The 22,474-nt window shown below is 38.6% G+C and overlaps 1 protein-coding gene across 1 annotated transcript in view; it reads right to left on the bottom strand.

The window, feature by feature from the left end:
- Positions 1–185: 185 nt before the first annotated feature.
- The window catches only part of LOC306944960 (maestro heat-like repeat-containing protein family member 2B), a gene marked incomplete at both ends in the record, with an annotated part of 99,695 nt that continues 77,406 nt past the window's right edge, over positions 186–22,474 (bottom strand). The window contains 2 exons of the mRNA XM_079533637.1: positions 186–417; positions 2,368–2,522. Of these exons, the coding sequence (XP_079389763.1) occupies positions 186–417; positions 2,368–2,522 (387 nt within the window). The remainder of the gene's footprint in view (positions 418–2,367; positions 2,523–22,474) is intronic.

The raw sequence follows: 22,474 nt of genomic DNA, 5'->3' as shown, positions 1-22,474 counted from the left end.
CGGGTCCCACAAGCGGACTGAGCCACCGCTCCCACCGCTCCACAAGGGCGTATGACGCAGCCACTGTGACACCACACTGCAGTGTCACCTCACAGAGAATGAATGACGCGCCCCGGGCTGGGGACCACACAGGTCCCCAGGGCAACCCTGCAGGCCCTCAAACACAGCACGTTTGTGTGATGCAATCAGCTCTGGGGTTCCGGTTCCATGCTGACGCAGGGAATGACCTCAGCGGGTGATGGAGAGCCCCTGCCAGGGAGCAGCTGCTGGGCACCGTTGCCCGGCGTTGTCTTAGTGACTGGGGACTCCATGCCGGGAGGCACTGCGGCCCCCATCTGCTGCCCAGACAACCTCTCCAGAGAGCTTGGCTGTCTACTGGGGGCACGTGTCAGAGATGTTAAGGAGACTCCACCGCATCTGATCAAAAATGAATACATTCATACTAGAAAAAAAAACTTCTTTATGGTGAATGTAACAGAACAGCGGAACGGGCTGCCCAGAGAGGTTGTGGGGTCTCCTTCTCTGGAGACATTCAGAGCCTTCCTGGACACATTCGTGTGTGACCTAATCTAGGTGCTCCTGCTAAGGCAGCGGGATTGGACTGGATGATCTTTCAAGTTCCCTTCCAATCCCTGACATTTAGTGAAACTGTGAATACGCAGGGTGTGTGTTGGTCCTGTCAGGAATTCTGTGTAAATCAGACAGACAAAGTATTGTGTAAGGGGCTGCAGCTGAGTGAGTAAGGAGAGGGGCATTATCAAACTTGAGGATTCCTTGGCATTTTGTGGTGACAAATACCGCACATACAAATATGAAATCCATTAGGTCAATTAGCAGCAGAAGAAACACTTGGGCCCATATTTAGGGTCATTATCAAATCTGCTTCAAACGTAGACGCAGTCAGCTTAATGCAACGCCTCTCCTCCCGTCAGTGTGTATGTATGCACGTGCATACACAAGCACCGAAAACACGCATACCAATTATTTGCATGTGGAAATGCAGCCAGGTGAGCTCTGCAATGGCATGAAGGCACACAAATAGGCATGTGTGAAAATGAGTGTAAAAAAAGCTCCCTTTAAACATTGGATTTGGAGACTGACCTCCCAGTGCTGCTCCCTTGGCCTAATTCCCTATGGCGAACACCAGCAGGAGCAGATTTCCAGCCCAGCTGCAGCAGCTGACAGCTCTGCCTGTGGCCTGGATTTAAATTGCTCTGAATGACCCCACATACCAGCATAGGTTAGGGACTGGCCTGTTGGAGAGCAGCGTAGGGGAAAGGGACCTGCGGGTCCTGGTGGACAGCAGGGTGGCCATGAGCCAGCACTCTGCCCTTGTGGCCAAGAGGGCCAATGGCACCCTGGGACATACTAGAAGGGGCATGGTTAGTAGGTCAAAAGACGTTCTCCTGCTTCTCTACTCTGCCCTGGTGAGACCGCATCTGGAGTATTGTGTCCAGTTCTGGGCCTCTCTGTTCAAGAAGGACAGGGAACTGCTTGAGAGAGTCCAGCACAGAGCCACAAAGATGATGAAGGGACCAGAGCATCTCCCTTACGAGGAAAGTCTGAGGAAGCTTTGGCTTGGAGGAGACTGAGAGGTGACCTAATGAACGCTTATAAATATGTGAAGGATGTCTGTCAGGAGGATGGAGCCAGGCTTTTCTCAGTGACATCCAGTGACAGGATAAGGGCAATGGGTCCAAGCTGGAACATGAGAGGTTCCACATTAATGCTAGAAAAAAAACTTCATGGTGGTGGTAACAGAATATTGGAACAGTCCAGAGAGGTTATATTGGCAGTCCAGAGAGGTTGTGGGGTCTCCCTCTCTGTGGAGACATTCAAAACCTGCCTGGACACATTCCTGTGGGACCTAATCTAGGTGTTCCCAGCAGGGGGATTAGATTAGATGAGCTTTTGAGGTTTCTTCCAATCCCTGACATTTGGTGACTGTGATTCTGTAACTGGGATGGAGAAGAGACAGCAGCTACTGAAATAAAGACTTGGTAAAAAAAAAAAAAAAAATTACTATTTTTATATATATATATATTTATTTATAATAAATAATACAATTTTTAAGCTCATCTTCTGTTTTCTCGTTCTCTTCTCTTCTTTTCTCGTTTTCTCCTTTTCTCCTTTCAAATTTCCCTTTTCATTCCCTTTTTCCTTCCCTGCTCCTTTCCTCTCCTCCCTTCCTTTCTTATCCTTTCTTCTTGTTTCTATTGGCTCCATCGCTGAAGACAAAATTCTCTTATTCTCCTCCATGTCTCACTAGAAAAAGTAGAGTCGCAACTTGAGACTATTCACAACAAAGAAAAGCTGCCTCCTCCCTACGTCCCTCTGCAGCAACAGCAAAGGCGGGAGTGCCAGTACCTGTCCGTTGGCCCAAGCGGCCGGGAGAAGTTGTGCTTCACGGCCTCAGTGTGACAGCGGGTGAGGATGACCACCGCCTGGCACAGGAAGGGCAGGAACGTGCTCTGCTGCACAAACGATGTGATGCTGCGCAGGATGTAGAGGATCGGAGGCACCTGAGAGAAGAAGAGGAGAAAGAATGACTTGCTGCATCCTGGACTCTGCAGGGCCTGACCATGGACATTCAGCGCATGAGCAGTGCCTGCTCCCTTGACGTGCTGCCAAGTCCTAAGCCTGAATTTCATGCCAGCTACCCTGGTCTCCATGCCCTGAGCACAAGGGGCAAATGGCACAAGTCATAACGCAACAGCCAGCAAATGTCCAAGTGCCACTTCCTTCAAATTTAAAAGAGTATATGTCATTTCGCAATTTGAAGAACATCTGGTGATTTGCTGCGTGGATGAAGAATGCAAACAAAGCAAAATGTTAAATGTTAAAAGTCAGGTCTTACATAAGAAAATAATTTAAAAAGATATTTAATGAATGTATCAGGGCCTGAGTACACTATTTAACCTTAACAGCACTTACCAGCCCCATCTGGGAACTCCATACATATTCAAAGATTCAGGATCTGTATTTAAACTCAATCCTGGGACTTTACTGCTTTCCTGAGCTGTGCTGGAGTTTATCTCTGTCAGTCTCTGGATCTGTGACTAAAGCTTAAACTTTGGGCTGGCTTGACCTCTGTCATGTACCTCACTATAGATCTGTTTGGTAGAGCCACTCCACATGATTTGACTGTGACCTGTGGATTGATTTCATGGCTTGACCTCACACTTGTCTTATGCTATGATTGCCTTATGTTCCATGCTCTTGGTTGTCTACAGCCATCACTTCAGAGTTGATCCTGATAGTCTTGCTCGATTAATGTGGGATTGGGCCCTGCCTGGGGAGGTCTTGCTGCTCTTCCCTGCTCTTTCCCTGCTAAGTGATGGGGGTGTTCTGGAAACGGGGGATGCTGAGAAGGCGGAGATACTGAATGCCTTCTTTGCTTCTGTCTTCAGTGAAAAAGCTCCCCCTCAGGAATCTGAGACCCTGGAGGTTTTAGTGAGAGGATCTGGGGAACGGAAGACCTCCCTTCTGTCAGGGAAGAGGTGGTCCGAGAGAGCCTAGGCAACACCAATGTTCACAAATCCATGGGACCCGATGGGATTCATCCACGGGAGCTGAGGGAGCTGGCAGAGGTGATTGCTGAACCACTTTCTGTCATCTTTGAGAAGTCTTGGAGGACAGGGGAGGTGCCTGAAGACTGGAGGATAGCCAATGTCACTCCGGTCTTCAAAAAGGGCAAGAAGGAAGACCCAGGCAATTATAGGCCAGTCAGCCTCACCTCTGTCCCTGGAAAGGTGATGGAACAGCTGGTGCTGGATGTCATCTCCAGACAACAGGAACAAGAGGAGGTTATCAGGAGTAGTCAGCATGGGTTCACCAGGGGGAGGTCGTGCTTGACCAACCTGGTAGCCTTCTATGATGTTGTCTCTGGCTGGGTGGACAGGGGGAGAGCAGTGGATGTAGTCTACCTTGATTTCAGCAAGGCATTTGATACTGTCCCCCACGACATCCTTACAACAAAGCTGAGGAAGTGTGGGATAGATGAGTGGACAGTGAGGTGGGTTGAGAACTGGCTGACTGGCAGAGCGCAGAGGGTCGTTGTTGGTGGTGCAGAGTCTGGCTGGAGACCTGTAACCAGCGGTGTCCCCCAGGGGTTAGTGCTGGGTCCGGTCTTGTTCAACATCTTCATCAATGACCTTGATGAGGGGATAGTGGCCACCCTCAGCAAGTTTGCTGATGATACGAAGTTGGGAGGATTGGCTGACACGCCTGAAGGCTGTATTGCCATTCAGCAAGACCTGGATAGGTTGGAGAGCTGGGCAGAAAAAAAACGGATGAGGTTTAACAAAAGCAAGTGTAGAGTCTTGCATCTGGGGAGGAATAATTGCATGCACCAGTACAGGCTGGGGGATGACCTGCTGGAGGGGAGCTCTGAGGAGAGGGACCTGGGTGTCCTGGTGGACAACAGGTTGGCCATGAGCCAGCAGTGTGCCCTTGTGGCCAAGAGTGCCAATGGCATTCTGGGATGCATTAAAAAGAGCGTGGCCAGCTGGTCGAGGGAGGTGATCCTCCCCCTTTACTCTGCCCTGGTGAGGCCTCATCTGGAGTACTGCGTCCAGTTCGAGGCTCCCCAGTACAAAAAAGACAGGGATCTCTTGGAAAGAGTCCAGCAGAGGGCCACGAAGATGGTGAAGGGCCTGGAGCATCTCTCCTATGAGGAAAGGCTGAATGAACTGGGTCTGTTTAGCCTTGAGAAAAGACGACTGAGAGGGGACCTGATCCAGGTCTATAAATATCTAAGGTGTGGGGGGCAGAATGGCGAGGCCGGATTCTTTTCAGTGGTGAGTGGAGACAGGACAAGGGGAAACGGCCGGAAACTGCAGCATAGGAAGTTCCGTACAAATGTGCGCAAGAACTTCTTTACAGTGAGGTGACGGAGCACTGGAACAGGCTGCCCAGGGAGGTGGTGGAGTCTCCTTCTCTGGAGATGTTCAAGACCTGCCTGGATGCCTACCTGTGCGACCCGGTGTAGGGAACCTGCTTTGGCAGGGGGGTTGGACTCGATGATCTCTGGAGGTTCCTTCCAACCCCTACAATTCTATGATTCTGTGATTCTGTGAAAACTAAAGTGTTACAATACTAAGCACTGCAACTTTAGCAAGAATGTGATGCCAGAGAGGATAGGTATTTTATTATTATTACTTTTTTATCCGGTATAATGTTGAGTATCACCTCTTGGGATTTCAGGTGTTTGGGAATAGTATTTCAGAGGCAACTGGCGTTCCTTCACATAAGGATTTTGAGGATAAAGTGATCTGTTATAGGTTGGTGTTTACCTGTACACAGGTAAAACTGTGTAACTTGAAAATGGAGGCAGATGTGAATGATGCTAAAACAAGATGATTTGGCACTCAATGCAATCAAAGATTATACAGAATTAAAAGCCTGACATATTTGATCAAAGGGAAAACACCAATTTAACAGAACATGGATGGCCACTAATTGCTTTCACCACAAGGTTCAGATTTGAAGGATAAAGCTACAGCTGCTGGCAACAGAATTAACCTTCACTCCACAGGCATGATGATTTAGATTTTGTAAGAATAGAATAAATAATTCTATTTAAAATAAAGCCCATGGAAATCACACTGAGGCAATGCACTTTTGCCAAGATGGAAGTCTACAATGATAGAGAGACAATGGCGTTTCAGAGGGGGAACAGCAGGACAGTTCACATGTGAGTGGTTGCACTGAATGTGCCAAGAGAGATATAAATCCTTCTTTTTCCATCCAGCAAAATAATGTAACACAAACTGCACAAGCATTAATTTAGATAGCTTTCTGCATACTTCAGGGGAGAAGCTAACTGTGCACAAGGAATGGATAGATAAATCAGAAATGTAAGCTAAACTCACTGATAATGACACAGAATTAAAGGGCTTTTTAAGCATCTGATATGTAGCAGAAATCGGGATTTTACGGTGGAACTCATTTCAGCATTTAATTCCTTGGAGATTTTTCACTGCAGTTCCTGTACCTTTTCCCATATCGCAAAACTCAAGTAAGCATCAGATGACAATTCAGACTTTATTAGTAAAGAAGGTGTGGGCTGTAGAGAGTGACCTCTCTATTATCAAAACAAACAAACAAAAAAACCCACTTCCCACTTCTTATTTCTAGTATACCAATGAGCATGTCAGCATTTTAGTATAAAATACAAAATAAGGAGAAACAAATAAAATATCTCACCTAAACTGAAAATATTTGTAAGAAAGTACTAATAAAGCGAATAAATATGTGACTGTTACAAAGTTTCAAAGGGCAAAAAAGAGAACTAGAAAACAGAAGGATCTTTTTATGCATGATCATGAATACCAATTTGTCTGACTCTTATCTGCATTTCCTTAGAGAGAAAAGAAATAAGCATGTTTCCTGATAAAGTCTTAGTTCAGAATACATCCACAGAGGATTTAAGTCCCAAATGCTGACTGGAACATGAGACCAGATAATATTTTTGATCTCAAGACAAAACTGTATCTCCATTTTTTCTGATGTTCTAATGTAACAGAAAGGTCAGTGAAGTTTTCGTAACAAATAACAAGAAGTTCATAGCAAATAACAAGAAGTCAAAGCAATTAAGGTCTGAAGAGAACAAGAATTAAATATTAATATTAATATATATAAAATATATATTATATAAATATAAATATAAATATTAAATATTAATATTAAATATTAGCATCTATTTTTCATTTATCAAGTGGAAAGAATGATAATGGCATTGTAGATATAAGTACTGAAGAAATAATCATTTGCAATGTTTTCAAGAAAAGAAAATCTCATTTTAAAATATGTTCTAGAATGTAATACATAAATTACTGTCCTTATATTCAGTAAACAACTGCAAATTGCCTCTTGGTAAATAATCCACATGATTAAGCACTTTGAAATGTGACTCAGCATTACCTTAATTAATTTCTTGTCATTTCTTCAATTTTAGACTGGAAGACCCAAAAAGTAAGTATTTCATTACATAGCTATCTTGGAAAATCCTGCAATATGCCGATTTTTCTTGTTTTGTTGCTATATTCAGTGTCACTTTTTTTAGTATAATGAAGTTTCTTTTGCCCTTCTTTTAGCCCTAATCCTTTGTTTTACATTAATTATGGTGTTAATATTTAAACTTTATTCTATTTATAAAATAATTTCAAAAGCATAAACAACAACAACAAAACAAACAAAAAAAACCATAACGGAGTTATGACATCATTTTGATTTCTTTTTCTAGTCAAATATGAGAAGCAAACTATCCCTGAATGAACATAGAAACAGATTACATAAATAATACTTGGTCCTGTTTGGTTGCCTTTCATGGATAGATCATGTTTTTCCTCCACTGTTATTTTCTGTACTTACAGATACTAAAACCAAGTTTCACTCTGCTTATACATTACCATATTTTGTGATCATGAATCTCTAGTTGGAAATATTTGCTGAAGTTTTTTGGGATCAGGGACCTTTCCATTTGCAGTTGATGCATTTTTCAATTTCATATTTAATGAAAGTCTTGACATACTCTTGGGATTAATTATCTGCATAAATGATAATGGGTAGGACTGAAATAAAATATATTAATGTATTACAAGTTTTATCACTACTACCAATTTCATTCTTTGCCTAACACACACTTTTCTTGAACTTCTATCTTGTAAGTTGTTCTTTCCTTTTTAGACCACTTACTGAAACCTATACAGTAAAAATACACAGTCTCTACATTGACTTTTCACACTGCCTGCTCTCTTTTCCATCACAGAATATTCACAGTGCAAGAACTTTCCTTAGAGGCGGCTGTCCCAGTATTTTTCACTAGTTCTTACATCATTCTTGCTATGTGATAGAGAAGTGGCAGATGTGAATGCTGGTAAAACAAGAAAGATCTGAGAGGGAGACAATTCCCATGACTGGTAACTAGACACCACACTCCCCCAGTGAAAACCATGCCTATGTTATGTGTTTGACATGTTTGGTCAAGGTGAAAATATTTGCAAATGCATTTACTCAGGAAGGCCAGGATATCCTGACATAAGTTTGCATGCAGGAGGATTTGGTAGCAATTGCTAGCGGCAATGTCACCAGTACATCTCAGAGGCCCTTGTGCTTATTTAACATAAAGGGCAAAATAAACAGTGAGCTTGGAGATGACCCAGTACTGACAAGAGCTACTGTATTTGTGCACAGCAAGATTAGAAGCTTTCCTTTCCTTAAATACTGTCATTTTAAGATAAATAAATGAATGGATGAGCAAATAAATAGGTAAATAAATGTCAGGATCAGATATACATGCTGGTCAAAATGAAAGAATCTAGCAAACATGAGATAGATTGCAGATTTAGCCCTGTTGCTTTCAGTCTGACTATCATAATCCTAAAAATTGCTGTTGTCTTTATATTTCTTCCAGACATCTACACTTATATTAAAAAAATATTTCTGACTTCCTTGGTAAGTATTTATTTATAGACCTACACAAAATATAGAAATTCCAACACAGTGTGAAGGCTAGATCAACAAATTTGTCAGGATGATAGGATTGAGTGCATTCTCAGCAAGTTTTGCAGACAACAACAAACTGAGTGGTCAACGTACTGTAGGGAAGGGAAGGGCTCTAGAGATGGACCCATGCAAGGCCTATAAAGTTCAGCAAGGCCAAGAGCAAGGTCCTGCATCAGGGTTGGGGCAATCCCAAACATGAATACAGGCCAAATAATGAGTGAATAGAGAGCAGCACTGTGGAGAAGGACTTAGAGGTATTTTGGGACAGAAAACTTAGTATGTGAAGGAAATCTGTGCTTCCAAGCACGGAGAGAGAACTGCATCCTGGGCTGTACCTGAAAGCAAATAGCTACTAAGAACAATGTAACAAGCTTCCTGGCTGTTTTCCCTTCCTGTTCAGTGTGAGGTTGGAAAAAAGAATGCAATGAGATTTTCCCTCATCAGTGTACTTCTGAAACAGCATTAGAAAGTTCCCGTGCTCTGCAAAGTTCAGAGAAGTAGGAGCTCAATTAACTAATAAGTATTGTCATTTTCCAGACAGACTGAAAATAGGATGGAAACTATGTCCCTTCTCTTTTCTTCACAGTTGCCAAGTAGAATGCGGGCCTCAGCAATCAGTTTGAGATGGTTGCAGAGATACATTCAATGCTTTATTTTACCATTTAGTAGAAATGCCAAAGCGGGGCCAAGAGTAGATAGGGTACCTTAATTGCATTTTACAGGATACTTTCAAAAATGAATTGCTGAATATACCAGAAATGCCTTATAGATAATAGGATATAAATGTAAGAAGAATGGTTCAAACAGCTCTTTTACAGATATCATCAATCAGAAAATATCCTAGTTTGCCAGAGACTATTCTTGCCCAAAAGAAAGTGCTTAAATAAACAAAATATTTTCCCTTTTCTTTTTTTCCCCTTCTTTTCTTATGTTCATTCTTTTTTTTTTTTTTTTTTTTTTTTTTTTTTTTTTTTCTCTTTCATTCCTCCTTTCTATTTCATTTCTCTTTTTTTTTTTTTTCTTTCTCTTTCCTTCTCTTTCTCTCCATTCTATTTTCTTTGCAAAGGAACTATTGGTGCACTGAATCCTCATTGTGAACTCTCTTTGGGAACAGTAGTTAACACATAGAATCATAGAATGGCTTGAATTAAAAAGAGTCTTAAACAACACCCCCTGCTCTGGGCAGATTTCCCACACACTGGATCAGATTGCCTGAGTCTATGTTATGATGTGATATATTATGTTATGACAACATAACAAAGAATACTACTAAAAACTAAAAACCAAACCAAACCAAAACAAACATTATTTTTTCAGAGGGATCTTCACAGTTTGCTACCCTTTCTGTTTGTCTTGTCTTGTGTTTTCCCTTTCTAGATCATGTTCAAAATATTGTGTAAAATAAGATTACCTTAGAAAAAGCCATTAATAATATGTGTGAAAGGAATAAGCAGGTAAGCAAGGCATTCGATCAAGATGTGAAGGATCTCTTGCAATTCTGCTTTTCTTTTATTCTAAATTATTCTAAATTTAACTAAGAAGCAATGGAATGTTCTAGGAGAGGAATTATCTATGCATTATCATGAAAATTCTATTACTTCGTATTAATATGTAGTTCATAACATAGAAAATATACAAAGAGCAAGTTGGAAAATGGAGTACCTCCTCAGAGTTGCTGAAGTGAAATGGAGACTCAAGACAGAATGTCTGTCCTGTCTTGGGACAATCTGAACCTAACAACTGTTATCACAGTCCTGTAGAACATGACTTCAGTGTGTGCCCATAGGTAGTGCTTATGTAAATGAAAATCTAATTGCAATTTTGCTATTTAGCATGAAACTATCTGACCTTCTTTACCAGAAATTCAATTTCACTAATTTTTTTTAGGGAACAAAATTACTCCTACATCTTGTAAAACAACCAAATGGTCTTTTTTTAAGAATGCAAGAAGTCCAATTACTTTGAAAATATCTTGATTCATTATTTTCTTAGGTGTAGAAATTTGATAATTATGAAGAGTCTTCAATTGCATAACTATTGTTTAACCTGGATGATAAAACATTACTATTTAATCTGAACTATATAAATTAATAGTTTTTAGTAGAATGAGTCGTCTTTTTCTCATCTTATTTAAAGTAAGAAAAAAAAAAATCAGTATAAAAATAAAGCTCATCTAACATTAGGCATGATTGAATTTCATTTAGTATATTTTAATATAAAGAAAATGTTATCCAACAGATAAATGTATCTGACCTTATATAAGGCTTTGTTATTACCTCATGTCTCTCTTTTCCCTATCTATATGCAAGCTTTACTAGCTTTCCTTTGATGTACTTTAAATATACATTAATGTTGTTCATAAATATCTTTAGAAAGGGTACAAGTAAACCTTCAAGTAATTCTTGAAAATCTAATCTAATGGTGTTTTTCTCTCATTGAAATAAGAAAATAGATGCAGTTTATAGCAGCACAGAAACTTGGAATTCTGAAATTTTATCAGTTTACTACTTTGGTGGGCTTTATGTAATATAGGTGTGTTCCATAAATATAATAAAGTCACAGTAGAGATAAAGAACTTAAGTAATTACTTTATGAAATGTTCACTACTGTTCATTTTGCTCATAGGTAAAGTGAGTTGTGCTTCGCAGAATCACAGAATCACAGGGTTGGAAAGGACCTCAAGGATCAGGAATCTCCAACCCCCCTGCCACAGACAGGGCCACCAACCTCCCCATTTAATACTAGACCTGGCTTCCTAGGGCCCTATCCAATCCGGCCTTGAACACCTCCAAGGACGGGGCATCCACAACCTCTCTGGGCAGCCTGTTCCAGCACCTCACCACTCTCTGTAAAGAATTTTCCCCTGACATCCAACCTAAGTCTTCCCTCCCTCAACTTCAAACCATTTCCCCTTGTTCTGCAGTTATCAGCCCTTTCAAATAGAGTAGAGGGGGACAATCACTTCCCTGTCCCTGCTGACCACCCCTCTTTTGATGGATCCCAGGATACCATTTGCCATCCAAGCTGCAAGGGCACACTGCTTCATATGTTGGGAACATTTATGCAAGCAAATATTAGGTAGAAACATATTTTTCATATTTAACTGTTCAAAGATTTGGAATAGACTTACTGCATTTGAACATTTGTTCTGCTCTTATCACAAATATGATTGGCTCTGTAGAAATGCTGAAATGCTTTCTTTAACTGCATCTTTAACAGCGCATCAAAATGTAGGGCATTCCTGGTAGCATGTAATAAGGGAAAGATTTTTTTCATTCAGGCTGGGGAAAATAATTGCAGCTCTCTGTAAAGGTCCTCTTTTTTAGGAGGAAATTTATGTAAATAATCTGTAAGTATTTCTTAAGCTGAATACTGATTCTTAAACAACATATCTGATAAATATTTTAAATTACAGATTCCTATATTCCTTTCAGGCCTTGAGCAGTTTCCCATTTATTCCCATTAGATTGTAATAATTACAAAATAGATACAGGTCTGAACTGATCAATATTTTCCAAGTCTGAATTCACTGTAATGAAAATGTGATGAAAATAGAAATCAAGGTGGCAATAAGAAATAAGAAAATTTAACAGCTAAATTTTTTTCTCATACAATCAAATGCACTAAATGAAATAAACAAAAAGATATCCGATAACCTAGCTATACTTGCAATACTTCGTTGATCTTCTTAACCTATACAAGGAGATCGTACAATCCCTGGAACAGTTCTGAGCACTGTGGCCAACTAGCAAAGAATATGTCTACGAACAAAGAGATGGCATGCAAACTGCCTGTTAAGAATAGTGCCTCGAATGTTCTGGTTCCTGGATCCTGCTTGGGATCCAGGAAGAATTTGGAAAATTGCTAACTGGCACAATTGGGAAATATTTAATATGGACTCAAGTCCAACACCGAAGAATGTTCGCTGGCCTGCTTCATCTCCTGATATCACTGCAGAGAGCTGTTAAGAAGTGTTGACAGGCAATGATGAAACAAGCTTGTCATTAGGCCTACTTTTGGGGCTCAGAGGTCTTCACATACACTCGAAATTGTTTCAGGTCCATGAACTACAGAAGGTTTAAAATGACAGGGATGGAACAGGTTCTCCAGAAAGTGCAAAGACAGCATCTCAATTAGCCAGTGGTGAAAGGAGAAATTCTTTGAGATACATACCTATGAGCTGTTTTTGGACTGTTTATAACATGCTTAGAACCTGCAAATATAGACTATGGTAGATGAGTTTTTGTTTGTTTTTGTTTTTCCTAAATGAACTGAATTATATATGTTTAAATAGTGTCTTACTTGAAACTGATTGCATATTTAATCACATTTTTAAACAATTGTTGAAACAAAATGATTTCCAGAAATGTGTGGTTAGGGGCGCTACCTAAGTGATATGGCATATTTTAAAATTCAAGAATGGACAAAATACTCTTGGATCCAGATTATTGTAGCTATATCTTCTTGATGACAGGCTGAGCTACTCAAATAATCAATGTTTCTTATGATCTTTGTGTGAGAGAGAGATTTATATTCCCTTTGAAATAAAAGTGGAGAATAGGACAAAAAAAATCTCACTTTGCACTCTTTATTGCCCTCTTTGCCCTGCCCCATATATCAAAGAAGATATTTCACCACAATATCACATACTTGTCATAAGTGAGGCTAGCAAAGAGTCATAAGGGCTATGTAAGGAAGCCAGAATAACTTCAGTGCCTACAGAGAGATAGGAAGGAACAAAAGTGGATGATATAGAACAATGTAGAAATGCAGCACAGATGCACATTGTTAGGACTTCTGTGTATTGTTCTTTACAAAAAACTCTGGGAGAAAACAAAACTCTTTTAGATGTGTCCTGTTCCATCAAAATGAGTACAGAATATTAGAAGGCAGATTTAAAAGCATACTTACTGAGCTTTTTCAAATAACAGGTTTAATCATGTAATATTTTCTGCTAAAGCAGATTTGGAATCACAACTGCTTCTTCAGCTTTTTTCCCCTCCACAAAATGTCCCAGTACTCATTTAGCTCTTCTTTAAATATCAGTCTTGTCAACAGTAAGATAGTCAGTCTTGCATCTTTTCCTTAGAATGGGCTTTTATTGTCAAACCTTACGTCTCATTATCATAAGAATAAAAACAATAGACAACCAGTTTCAGCTCAGTAGAATGTAATAGTCTGAAAGAAGTTTGTAAGCAATAACCTGTCCAGTTTTATTGCAGAATAGACATTTCTCATTCATTGTACACTCAAAAACAAATGTTGGTAGCCTTCTGGCTGCAGAAATTCAAACATTTCTTTACTGCGATGTTCAACTAACATTAAACAATTTTCAGGATGTCTGGGAAAGTGGAGGTACTTCATTCCCAACAAAAAAGCAGAGTTTTAGAAGTTCCAGTGAGTGGTGCTTTGGATTCCAAAATACGTGCAGCACACTTCGTATCATTTCTAGTAAAAAATGCATTTTTTCCTTACTCTTGCAGTTCACCTCTTACTCAGGTGTGTCTTAAACTTCAATCTATGTTACAGCCTTTATCCCTCTGTGTGTCCGGTTCTAACTTCCTGCCACAAACTGTGCTCCAGAAGTTTATTTCCCTTTTCTCCTTGCTCTCTCCCTGGCTTTCTTAGTCACTCCCATTGAAAAGGATAGTTGTCAGCGGTTAAAACCATGACAATAGTGTTGCTTGCTGATCAGTATAATGTGATTCATTTAAATGCAGTCAAAAAAGCAGAATCCACAATAGACTGACAGGAGAATAGTGTGTATAAGACAATTTGTATTACAAGTATAATTTACTTCTGAATATGTACCATCATGGTAGAGCCTCTGAATTGGAAGTCTAAAGAGTTATGAATAACAAAATGTAAACTTCAGAAGAAAAAAAAAATATTTCAGTGCTATTTCTAATATCACTGCTAAGGTTTAAGCACAGGTTTGTTTTTTTTTTCTTTTTTCTTTCTTCTTTGCTTTTTTTTTTTTTTAAGTATAATCATTCTGTTACCCTGTACTACCACTGCAGTAACAGAATAACAGAATAGCTGAAATAATGACTCCAATATATTAGGCGGTATAAAAGCACTGGAGGAAGTCCTTGTGACAAATAAAAGTTTACAGTCTAGTCAAAAGGTGAAGATGAGAAGTATAGTCATTCCTGAAGAAACGATGAGTTTATAATAATTAACAGTTCTACCAATAGTGGCAAGAATAGACTGTCAGCAAACCAGTTGTCAATTTTTTCCACAGGCATCATAGAAAATAATTGTAAAGCTGGAACTGAAGACTGAAAAGGAGTACAGATTCTCAGAGATACTTGGAAAAATGAGCTGATGGGCAGTGGCTGCTGAACTCATGATCTTGTTGAACACGTAAATTGTTCTCTTAGTAGTGAGTAAGAAACATTTGGTGGACTGGAAGGCTTTGCACGAGAAGAAAAAAGAGAGGAAAAGCATGATTGAAATATAGGAGGAAATGAAAAAATAAAGCCTTATAGATATCTTAACAGATTAAACAGTGCATCTGTAAAGTGAAAATACATATATCATTTTCAAAGAAGGATGCAACCAAATAGATACCTGTGGAGTAGAAAAGAAAAAAATTGATTGCCATTAGCTGACAAGATAACATCTAATTGAAAAATTATTTTAAAAAATATGCTAGTGATTTTTTAGGACATAACACTTCTTTTACAGCTGCTTTTATTTATTTATTTATTTTCTATACTAACCTTAATTAGTAAATGTTCCTAGTGTACAGAAAACAATATTATTGAAGAACATTTCAGTATGTCATTAATAACTACCATATATTCCCTATTTTTCTGAAAGGTATATAGAATAAGATTTTCAACTGGAAAAATCCCCATTTATACAAAGGTTGATTTGAATATATATATATATATGAACTTCCATCTGTAGCTAGGACTAAGACATGTTGTAATAGACATCACTACAGTTATTACACATTACATAAAACAAATGCATTTACCTAAGATAATGACAACAAGATATGACTCTGATATTGAAGTAATGGAAGTTGATATAATATATATTTTAATTTAAGTACAGGTTAGAAGATTTGGAAGATATACCTGAATAATTGACAATTTTAAAGACATGAGAGTCTAAAGCAGCCTTCCTACATTTATTGAAAATGAAATTTTCACTATAATTCATTCCAATAACTTGAAAATATCATAAGCCTCTCTTTCTTACATTTTTATTCCACTTATTTATGCTGTTATATGCCCTTAGTGTACCAGTTCTTTTGTTCAGGAAAGAATATTAAGAAAAAGGGAGGGAGGGGGCATGTTTCCAAAGAACAGTTAGTCACCTCAATTTAAACCACAGAAACACATGTAGAAATAATAATCTATTTTCATCAAAATACCATGACAAAAGTTTTCTGATCGATTTAAATGAAAATAAATCTAAAACATAGGCATGTAATTGCTCCTTTTCTACTCCATTTTTGTTACCTAGTAGAATTCTGTTAACTGGGACCTCTACAAAGGCTGGTAACCTAAACTACAGTGGATGAAATCTTTGTTGGTCTTCATCTTGTATTATTCAAAGATTAAGCAAATTTGAAAGATTTTGTATAAATGAGCTTTCCAAGGAAAGAATAAAAATCAGAAAGAGTGGAATTAAAAAACAAAACTAATTTGCCAGACAGAATTTTGATCTGATAACTAATTATCAGATTAAGCTGACTAAAAATATTGGCCCAACAGCAAACATATTGCAGTATCCACTGAATTTGATACATTTCCCTCATTAAAAAAAGGGAAATGCCATCCACTTACTCAAAAGAATAAATCTAAATTTAAAGTTAAAACATAACATTTCATTTACACATATTATGGAGGTCTTTTATGAATGTAAACTCAAAGAGCTTAGCATGGCACTAACTGGAGATAGATGTCTATGTCTATCCTCTAGGACTGTCAGTTGAGTGTCAAATCTCGTGTGTCTTTTCTGCTGCTGTTACACAGGCAATATTCAGACAAGGCAATATCCAAATTCCTACAAGAGCTTTGGGAAAGACATTTCCAAGTATAATTCTGATGATATTTAGGTACCATATTCTATTTTACTCTGTAAGAGCTTACAGAACTGAGATTTTTCAGAGAAGATAAACTAATATGCTTTGAAGACTACTCTGGACAGTTATTATAAGGATTCAGGCTGTTGAAGAGAGAAAATCCACTTTAGTCTCTGATTTTTGCAAGAATTGGAGAGCATGAATGTGTGGCATACTTTAAGAGTTCTGTTCTGTAATACATGTGAAATTAACTTGGGGATTTCCTCCCTAGTAACTATTCATTTTATAAAATAAATTTAATACTATCATATTTATTTTTCCTTTTTTTTTTTTTTTCTTTTGTAACTTATGCAGTATTTGTTAACAGAAGAAATTAAAAAGGGCATCTGCTTCTGTCAAATGTCACATAATGTGAACCAGTGTAGATAAACCAAATTAAAGTCAGTTCTGTGTCAGTTCCTAATAAACAATATACATACTTCACAGGGTCCTGGAGACTTTAGTGGTCTTCATGTAATCCAACACATAATTATAAGCTCACTAAAATGGAACACCTGAATTCTCCTGAATCTACTTAGTAACGCAGATTTTCTAGGCATTAACACATTTCTAAAGCTTTCTTCTAGTTTCTGAATAAAAGATATATAGTGTGTGTTTTGTTCATTATTATAAATATTTAAGTAATGAAAACCTATTAATTTTGTATAGAAGAAGTAATATAGGAAGAATAAATATTTAATTTTCTGAGTGCTAAAAACTACAGAATGGCTTAGATTGGAAGGGACATCAAGGATTGTCAAGTTCTATCCCCCCTGCCATAGGCAGGGCTGTCAGCTGCTATGTCTCCCCACAGACTTCCCTTTTCCAGGATGAACATGCACAGTTTCTTCAGCCTGTCTTCACAGGAGAGGTGCTCCAGCCCTTGGATCATCCTTGTGGCCCTCCTCTGGACCATCTCCAAAAGCTCCACATCTTTCCTGAGTTAGAGTCCCCAGATTTGGATGCAGTATGGCAGCTGGGGTCTCACAAGGGCAGAACAGAGGAGGACAATCATCTCTCTTGGCTTGCTGGCCAAATCTCTTCTGATGGAACCCATGATATCATTGTCCTCCTCAGCAAAACTACTCTCAAGTTCTTCTCCAAGTCTGTATATATATCTGGGATTACCCCAAGTGCTAAACCTTGCATTTTGCTTTGTTGAACCTCATTAGGTTCACAAGGCCCCACCTTTCAAGTTTATCAAGGATTATTAATTAATCTTATAAACCTAGGAACTCTGTAACACTGAAATACACTAATAACATTTTTTCTGCTCTATTTTTACATGCTTTCTTTCTGTAAGTGAATGAACGACAGGGTAGGTACATCCACAGGCTATAGTTTTAAGCATATCCCTCATCCTTTCTATGTGTTAGTCGCAATTTAAGCATTAATCAAAATGATAGAAAACAGTGCAAATGAGATGGCATAATAATATAGTTTCAAATTAACACATTTGCTTTAACATTCCTTCACACAGAAAACCTTTCCAACTGTCAGATAATCCATTAGGCTTTTTAATGAGTTCCTGGGTACCTCCAAACTGCATATATTACAAGATTATTATAGCTTAAGTTTATGCTTTGATTTTGGCTGAGATAGAATTAATTTTCTTACTAGTGACTGATATGGGTCTTTGTTTTAGAATTAGGAGAAATGATTTTGTCTTTATCCAATTCTCCCTTCTATTGCATTGCACAAGGGGTAGGGGAATTGAAAGGCTGGGTAGTACTTAGCTGCCTGCTAGGTTAAAAGACAATGTAATTTCTGATTCAGGTTTGTAGTTCTTTGACTATTTACAATTGGTTAGCAGACCCTCATGACACTAAACTCTGGTCAGGACCCTGGATGACTCAGGTTAGTCCCCACTGCCATTACACAGGGTGAGTACAATAAGTCACTAATAAATCTGGTGGGGCTAAAGGGACAATTAGCAATTTGGTCATGATTGAGAACAACCCTGACAAAAAGGACTTGCAGGTATTGGTGGGTAGCAACCAGGACAAGAGCCAGAAATGTGCTCTCACAGCCCAGAAAGTCAATCGTATCCTAGGCTGCGTCAAAAGAAACGTGGCCAGAGGTCAAGGGATGTGATCCTGCCTTCTGCACTGTAAAACCTCACCTGGAGTACTACGTCCAGATGTAGAGTCCTCAGAACGGGAGAGACATGGATCTGCTGGGGTGCATCAAGAGAAGGGCACCAAAAATAATCCAAAGGATGGACCACCTCTCCTATGAGGACAGGCTGCAATTCTGGGACTGTTCAGCCTGGAGAAGAGAAGGCTCTATGAAGATCTGATAGATGCCTTTCAGTATCTTAAGAGGGTGTCTGAACCCTTTGTTTTTGGCTTAAAGCTTGGTTTCTGAGGCATTACTCATGATAAGGACTTATCTAGGAAATGAGAGGTGGGTGATGCTATGTGGCAGTTGGCATCACTGTGTGGACAATTTTACATTTGAAAGCATTTCTCTGGAGCTGTTTGCCTTAGGAAGAGAGTGTTCAGGACTGTTTACTGGTGAAAGATCTGGCCTGTGACCAAATAATTCCAGCTTGCTATGGAAGACTGGGGGATGATACCATTGTATCCTGTGAAGGCAAGATACAATCTTATCTGCTGGCAAGGCCAGGAAGATGGGAACAAAAGGAGTTCCTGTTGAGATACAAAAGCCAGAAGCTGTCACCCCAGAAGGAACTGACTCAACCACTTTGGACTTATTAAATAAGTTTGTGCTGCCATTGGAAAGTTGGTCACTGTCACTGTTGTCAACTGAACAACAGTTCCTGATGATCTAGCACTACTGAAGATCAGTGACTGAACTGTGAACCACGCTGGACCCATGGGGTGACTATCTCTCTCTTGCTTCCTACAAAGACTCCTTGCTTTCATTTCCTATCTTTTCTATTTCCCGTCTTCCCTTCCCCATCTCCCTAACTGACTAGGATTTGTAATAAGCTGGTCGGGCTAACATTTGACTCGTAGTGTCTTAATCTCACCATTAGTTATACATATAACCTCCTCTCCCTCCTACAAATTGGAGCATGACAGAGGGCTATAAGAAAAAAAGAGAACAGATTCTTTAGCATGGTCTGTTGTGATTGATAAGGGAAAATAGTTTCATATTGGAAGAGGAGAGATTTTGGTTGGATATTAGGAAAAAGTTTTTTTTCTTTTTCCCAGTAAGGGTAGTGAAGCACTGGAACAGGCTGCCCGGAGTTGTGGTGGATGGCCTGTCCTTGGTGACATTTAAGGCCAGGTTGGACAGGAGTCTGAGAAACCTTGATTTAGCTGTAGATGTCCTCTTCACTGCAGGAGAGTTAGACCAGGTGACCTTTTAGAGTTCCTTTCAACTCAAAAGATTCTATGATTCTGAGGAGATATCATCTTTAGTCACTTCAGAGCAAAGCATTAATGATCACACTGTATGCCTACAAAAATGAAAAGCAGTCTTGTGAAAGTTGAGGCAGGAATTCAAGAATCCAGTAAGGAGGTGAAACAGATAGATGCCAATTTGGCCAGGACAGAGACATATCTTAGAGAGTGCAGCTGGTGAAATATTATAAGTTCCTGCTCCAAGTGGGATGACTCAGCTGTCTGAAAGAGATAGTAGAGCTAGCAGGTTACAGTGAGTGTGGTTCACAGGTTAAAGGATTAAGAATATTGGATTATTTGAAAAGACTGATTATCTTAAATCCACGTCAAGTAAATTTTTTTTACTGAAACACTCAGGATCCATGACATTTGATCCTATAGCCTCAAATTACAAAATTTTTTATAACTTGCCTGTGAATTTTTAATTGAAATCCCTATCTGCAGATATGAATCTTTTAAAGTACCAAGTTAGAATATGCTTCCTTTTTTATTAGAGATGCAAGTGACTTCAGGCTGTGACTCTTTTGCAGTAAACTTCTGAACTTGTTTTGAGGGATGAAGGTTATTTAATCCTTATTTTGGTTATCTATCATAAATAATCTTGTGAACATTTTCTTGTATTGTGGGGCAGATGGTATTTGGTCTTTAAAATCATTATCTGACTTGGGAAAAACATACCAAGACACTATTAAACAGGGTGCATGCATAAACACAATTCAAAAATAGAAGAATAAAAATTTTAAAAATAAAGAATTCAGATGTGCAAATCAAAATAACTTATTCAGCAAAGTTTATACGGCAGCAAACAAGGACAAACCTATTGCCCAAGGCATTAGGAAGGTGATTGATGATATCATGATGACAAATGAATTCTCATTTTGAATTCTGCCTGCTAAGTAATTAGTAATGTCATCAATATCATTACTAGCTCTTCATTCAAATTCATCAGAAAGCTGTTCATGTTGCTCATTTTTCAGCTTTTTGTTTTTGTGCTTCAGACAGAGAATGAATCTACACTGGGAACTGTTTGTAGCAGCTACCCAAGGGAGCAACAAAAAAACTAGCTGTCAGACACAAATGGTCTATTGAAAGGCTGAATTACGTTTTAATAAAAACTGCATATTTTAAAGTGGTCACTACCAAAAGTATTAGTGTCTAGGACATATTTCTTTTTCTGAATTATATTCATAAACTGGTATAACGTGGAGGGGAGATAAAATTCATAACAAATAATTGGTGTTTATAACTGAGGAAGTGACTGTGGGACAAAGGCTTATTAAAAATGTTTTCTCATTTTCTCATGAGTCTATGGTAGAAAACAATAATTTTAAGGAAGGTGAAAAAATATTGCCGATTGACTTTTTCCCCCATTTCAGTTGCATTTTCTATTCTCAAAATAATAACAAAAATGTCTTAAAAAAATAATCGAGGGAATGAATCCTAATGAATGTTGAATGAAATGTATAAAACACAACTGCATCTCTGAGGCTAAAATATAATCTAGACATTACAATAATATATTAAGAGAAGACAAGTACTGTCAGTCCCATGAACATTTTCATTTCCTCTGCAAACAGTTCTGTATTTTAAGAGAATGTAATTAAGTGTTATACATTCTTCATTCTTATTTTAAAGTGACTTAGTCATCATACTTATCAAATAATACTAGGATTTTCCAGAGGTTTTATTAGTTTCAGAAGCAGAATTTTCTTCCTTTTTATTCTTTGGCTATTGCGTTTTAGGAGCTCTGAAATAAAACATGCCAGAGCTGCTTAATTTATAAGTGCATACTTTAAAACATATACTAGATTTTTGTTTACCACAACTGGAACTGTCTCAGTTTTACTAAGTATATATCAACATACTTCACTTATAGATTTTGCTATTCAGAAAGAGTGCTAGCACATGAGATAGAAAGGATGAGCACAGATGAAGGAAACACGTTTCTACACAATGTTGGAGTCCATTAGAAAAGAAAGTCAGATGACTTTAAGTATGTGTAATTTGATTCTAAAACATGCAATACAGAATGCTTATTCCACTCAAGATGTCTTTCAACATTAAAATGCTTTCTCGGTTCTTTTGTTTGTGTTCCAGCTTTGAATCACACTTCAAGTTGCTGTATTGTATAAGGCAGAGAATATAGCTGCCACTGACCAGTTTTTAGATCATTCAAGAAAGGTATTGGTCAGAACTTAGTAATAAAGAAGGAATAGCTTACTCCTTTCTGAGGATAAGAACTCACTGAAAAACCCCAAAAGGAAATCATCTCCAAGTAGAGATGTTTCCCTTTTGGCTGACAGCCCATAAATGAGGGTAGGGAGAGGTGGACCCAGAATCCTTTCCTGGGTCCTGTGGTTCTTGTTGCACAGGTGAATTGCTTGCACCCATGCTCCCAGGGTTGGTCATGCTCCTTCACTCCTTCAGGTGCACAATCACTGGTTCAGGCTATGACCTAATAGTTCCCATACAGTGGCTTAACAGAAAAGAAAAAAAAAATGTATATTTTTGTCCA

Source organism: Tetrao urogallus (genome assembly GCF_951394365.1).
Source record: "Tetrao urogallus genome assembly, chromosome: 1".
NCBI classification, from domain to species: Eukaryota; Metazoa; Chordata; class Aves; order Galliformes; family Phasianidae; genus Tetrao; species Tetrao urogallus.
The sequence above is the reverse complement of the archived record's forward strand: the minus strand, read 5'-3'. Positions and strand labels throughout refer to the sequence as shown.